This window comes from Emys orbicularis, chromosome 8 (assembly GCF_028017835.1).
Source record: "Emys orbicularis isolate rEmyOrb1 chromosome 8, rEmyOrb1.hap1, whole genome shotgun sequence".
NCBI classification, from domain to species: Eukaryota; Metazoa; Chordata; order Testudines; family Emydidae; genus Emys; species Emys orbicularis.
Window position 1 is genome coordinate 70,460,779 of NC_088690.1, and position 4,491 is coordinate 70,465,269.

Sequence of the window (4,491 nt, forward strand, 5' to 3'; positions counted from 1 at the left end):
CAGATCCCTTGGAGTGGGGTCTGGGGTGCTGGGTCAGGGTCAGGGTGTGCAGGAGTCACTGTGCTAGAGTGGGGGCCTGCTGGGAGGGTGAATGGGGGGCTGCGGGGCCGTGGAGGACCTGGGGGCCAGAGGCCCATGGCAGGCTGACTAGGGACTCACTCCTTAGGGGTCACACTGCTGGGGAGGGGAGGCTGTGATCCAGCAGGGAAAGGCGGGGGTTCGCCCAGTTACGTCCCAGGAGGAGGGCCGGGGCTGCTGTATCCCTGCATCTAGCCTACAGGGGCCCCTGCCACAGGGTGCTCCGCAGAGAAACGCTGCCTGCTCCTAATAATCTGCTTTATTCGGGTTCTGCCGTAGAGAGTGTAGAGCACTGCACTGCCCCAGGCGGAATGTGCTGGGGGCTGCGCGTCCACCGGGGGCTGGGTCACTTAGGTGTTTTACAGCTGCCAAAGGCCGGCCGGTTGCTGGGCCGGGCCGTGAGCTCCTTCTCCCACCGCACTTTGAGCTTGTGGTAATACACCTGGCAGCTAAAGCCCTCCTTGAAGCCACACTTGATGTGGGTCTTGAGCGAGTGCAGGGTAGGGAAGACGCGGCAGCAGGCCACGCACTTGTAGCCATTCTGCGGCGCCGGCTGCCACTTGGAGGCCATGAGGATGTCCTGGGACGTGATGCAGTCCCTGGCCTCCACGCCGGGGCTGGCTCTCCTGGTGCCCTCGGTGGGGCGAGCCTTCTCCAGGGAGCAGGAGGAGGAGCAGATGCTCTCCGGGAGCTCGTCAGGCTGGCTGGTGTCCCTGGCGCTGGCCACCAGCGTGTCCGGGAAGCTGCAGGCCTCCCGCTGGCTGACCTTGTCCATGCACACGAAGTAGCTGTAGGGGGAGAACCAGGGCCGGTAGATGGTGCAGTTGCACCCTAGGGGTTCGCTGCTCTGGCTGTCGCTGGGGACACAAGCTGCCAAGAGAAGAGGCTGGAATGAGCCCCTGGCCCAGTGGAGGGCAGGCTGTGGGGAGGGAGGCCATGGTCTGGGCTCACCTTGCCCTCCCCCTCCCCTTGGCAGCTTCCCTCCTCCTCGGACACCACTTGGGTCGGTGTTCATCCCGGGATGCTCCTGACCCGCCTGCCCCGCCCCGATCACAGGGTTCCTGCTGGGCCAGACTGTGTGGACGTGGGCTGGCAGCCATGTCTGTCACACATGGGTAAGGCTGAGAGTCTGTCGTGGAGGATTCTGTGACTTTCCGTGACCTCCGTGGGCCCGAGCAGCGGCTGGCCCCGGGGTCCGCCTGAGCAGTGGGGAGCAGGGGTGCCATGTAGTGCAGGCCCCCCGGGAAATGGTCAGACCTTTCCTCTCCCTGCATGTGCCGTGGGCAGGGCAGGGGCAGAGCTGTCCAGCTGCAGGTCCTGGCCATTTACCCAACGCTGGGAGGCTCAGAGGGCAGCGCTGATCCCAAGCAGTGGTGGTGCGTGACGGGCATCGAGGACTGGCTCAGGCACAAGCCTGCAGTGGGTCAGAAAAGCGTACGAGCGAGGGGGGTTCTGTGGCTGAACAGCGACCACCCCGGCCTGAGATCCTGCACGAGGCCTCTGGGCACATGAACGACAGGCCCATGCATTTTCCCTTGCCCCGTTTTACAGCTACGGAAATGAGGCCCAGAGCAGGGCAGTGCCTTGTCCACGGTCACCTGCCAATGCCTAGCCCTGCTGGCAGTAGCTCACTGGTTTCCTGACTTCCTGGGCCTGGCCTGGTTGGCTGTGTTTTGCCTAGGAAAGGTGGTGGTGTATGACCCAAGGCGGGGATCAGAGCTGGCTCATCTCCTGGCCTCTGCTACTGACTTACTGTGGGACCTTGCCCAACTCACTTAGGCCACAATTTTCAAGAGAGGCCTCTGGTTTTGAATGCCCAGTTTGGGACAGCTGGCCCCTGATTCCAGAAGTGCTGGGGGCCCACAGCTCGCATGATCTCAGTGTGAGCTGTGAGTGCTCAGACCCACTGCAAATCAGGCCCCAGGGCTCTAACAATGAGTACCCAAAATCAGAGCACACTTTGGAAAACATCAGCATCTGTGTGCTTCAGTTTCCCCACCTGTACAGCAGGGATCATACTACCCCTCCTCCACCTCATGGGCTGTCCTGGGATGCTGCTTATAAAGTGCCCTGGGGCAGGTGGTGAGGGTGCTGGAGAAGTGCAACGTCGTTCTGTTCCATGCCATGCGAGGGCTGGCTGTGGGCTCTCACTGTGGCCCCGTTACCTGGCAGACTGGGCGTGCTCCTGGGGGATGGCAGCTCACGTACGCTCTTCATGGCACAGCTGGGCAGACGAGGCCCAGAGATCGTCAGCAGTGAGAAGTTCTCCATTCCCTCTTGAGACGGGTGCAGAGAGCTGGAGAGTTTCTGGGGCTCTGGACAGCCTCTGGCTGGATTCCCCAGGGCCTTGGCTTTGTGACATCACCGGCTGACCTCACAGTCACCAGGTGGGTCCCCCAGCTCCAGCGAGGGATCAGCGTGGCTCTGGAGGAAAGGAGGGGGGAGCGTCTGGCCTGGGTGTTTGAATGGGTTTAAAGAGGTTATGTAGCAGCTGTTCCTGGGACTTGTCTCTCTGTAAGTCTTGAGGCCTTTGCTAGTGCGTACAGTGGCCTAGCAAGGACCGTGCCACAGCCCTGAGATATCAGTGACTGCATCTGGAGACAGGCACGTTCCAGTCTCATGGCACACGCATTGCCTGCGTGCGTCCAAAGTACTCACGTTCACTCTGCCCCATGCACCCAGTACTCCCGCACACGTACAGCCATTTGCCATTAGTTCCTGCAGCCCCTTTCGTCTTGGACCATTTGTTAGCACTCAAGCACTTGGATTATCCTGGAGCAACTCTCTCCAAAGCCCACCTGCCGGCCTCTGGTGCAGGACATTCCGGCTTCGAACACCTGATCATAAAGAGGTATTTGAAATGGCTGTTACTTGTTTTCCCAGCTGCTTGTGAGTCCCCCGACCCCTCTTGGTTTAAATCTAACCCTCAGGAAACTGAGGGAGGTTCTGTTTGCACCATGGGGAGAGTGCTCGTTGTATTGTCTGTCTCTAAAGACTGCAGCCAAGAGTTTCAAAAATGGGGGCCCAAAGCTAGGTTGCTACGTCCCTATGTAGGCACCTGGCTAAGCAGCCAGATTTGTACAAGTGCTGCACCCGCCAAAGGCTGACTTGAGACCCCCAGTTGTGCAAAGCTGGCTCTGCCCCCTGGGTGGCCATGGTATCAGCCTGGAGAGTTAAGGAGATGCCAGTCATGATGATGAGGCTCCCCACGTGGTGGTCCATGGCGATGGGTGTCCTTCCCCCACACTTCGCCATTCTGACTTTCACCATCTGTATTTTCCCCAGCCCAAGCACATTCCTAGGGCAAGCTACATTGCGCCGTCTATAGGTTAAAAAAAGCTCGCAGCTGTTATCTAGTTAGGACTAAACCTATTTACAGCTCACCTAGGGCATTTGTGCCATGTAGAGAGAGCTGCAGGGAGAGAGTTGGTCTCCACTCAGCGGTTGTCTGACTGAACCAGATTCTGCTAGGAACTTACAGGTGTGGGTCACAGGCCAAAGGGCTTCAGACACCTTGGACCAGGTCCAAAGCTGCTTCTGCAGCATGTCTCAGAAACACCTCTCTCTGGGCATGGCTACGCTGCAATTAGACACCCGCGGCTGAGGTCTGCCTGGAGTGCAAGTCAGACTTTTATGCAGCATTGCTCTCAGCTTTACAGCTAGATCTGCTTCCAGGAGGAGAACAGCAGTGCCATCCTATTCCCTCCCCCTTCCCTGCACATAGCAGCTGCAGCTGGGTCAGATCAAGCCCCAGAAATTTCCCCTGGCTGCAGGAAACTCTGCACCTCAGTGGGGGTCTGGGTGTGTGTGGGGGTTCCAGGTGCGGGCGGTGAGGCTCAATGGAGGGGTTGGGTGCAGGGGGGTTGGATGGACAGGGGGAGCAGCTCCCTGTACAGTGACTCCCTCCCCTCACCTATGCACCCAGAACCCTCTAACACTGAGCCCCCCTGCATCAGGAGCCCCCCATACCCAGAACCCCCCCTTCAAGCCCCCTACACCTCTACTCTGCTGAGCCTCACCCCCTGCTACAGGAACCCCACACTCGTACCCTCACCCCACTGATCCCCAACCAGCTGCACCCTGACCCCCCCAACCTAACAAGCCCCACTCCCCCATACCTCCCCCCAAGCCCTAACCACCTTCACCTGGACTCCCCGTAGAGTTCCATTCCCCCTGCACCAGAACCACGCACTAACCCCTGTGCATCCAGATTCCCCCCTGCACCCAGACCTCCCACCATGCTACCCGCACTCAGATTGCGCCACACAGAACTCTAGTACTCTTGGAAAAAAACATTTAAAGTTCTGCAAAGTCCTGCATATTTTAATTGTCAAAATAACACAGAAAAACAATAACAATATAATCACATCATTTTCAATTATTTTGGTAATAATAATTGTCAGCAAATATTTG

General features: G+C 58.5%; 1 protein-coding gene across 1 annotated transcript; it reads right to left on the reverse strand.

The window, feature by feature from the left end:
• Positions 1 to 424: 424 nt before the first annotated feature.
• On the reverse strand, positions 425 to 2,349 carry SPATA46 (spermatogenesis associated 46). Its single transcript, XM_065409936.1, has 2 exons — positions 2,244 to 2,349; positions 425 to 948 (listed from the first exon to the last, which is right to left on the reverse strand). The coding sequence occupies exons 1-2, from the start codon at positions 2,347 to 2,349 to the stop codon at positions 425 to 427; spliced, it is 630 nt and encodes a 209-aa protein (XP_065266008.1).
• Positions 2,350 to 4,491: the final 2,142 nt, after the last annotated feature.

Excerpts from the sequence above, each read along its gene's own strand:
- SPATA46 (XM_065409936.1), bottom strand. The coding sequence starts at position 2,349 with ATGGAGAACTTCTCACTGCTGACGATCTCTGGGCCTCGTCTGCCCAGC. Across the intron at positions 949-2,243 it reads GAGCACGCCCAGTCTGCCAG|CTTGTGTCCCCAGCGACAGC; the intron begins GTAACGGGGCCA and ends TTCTCTTGGCAG.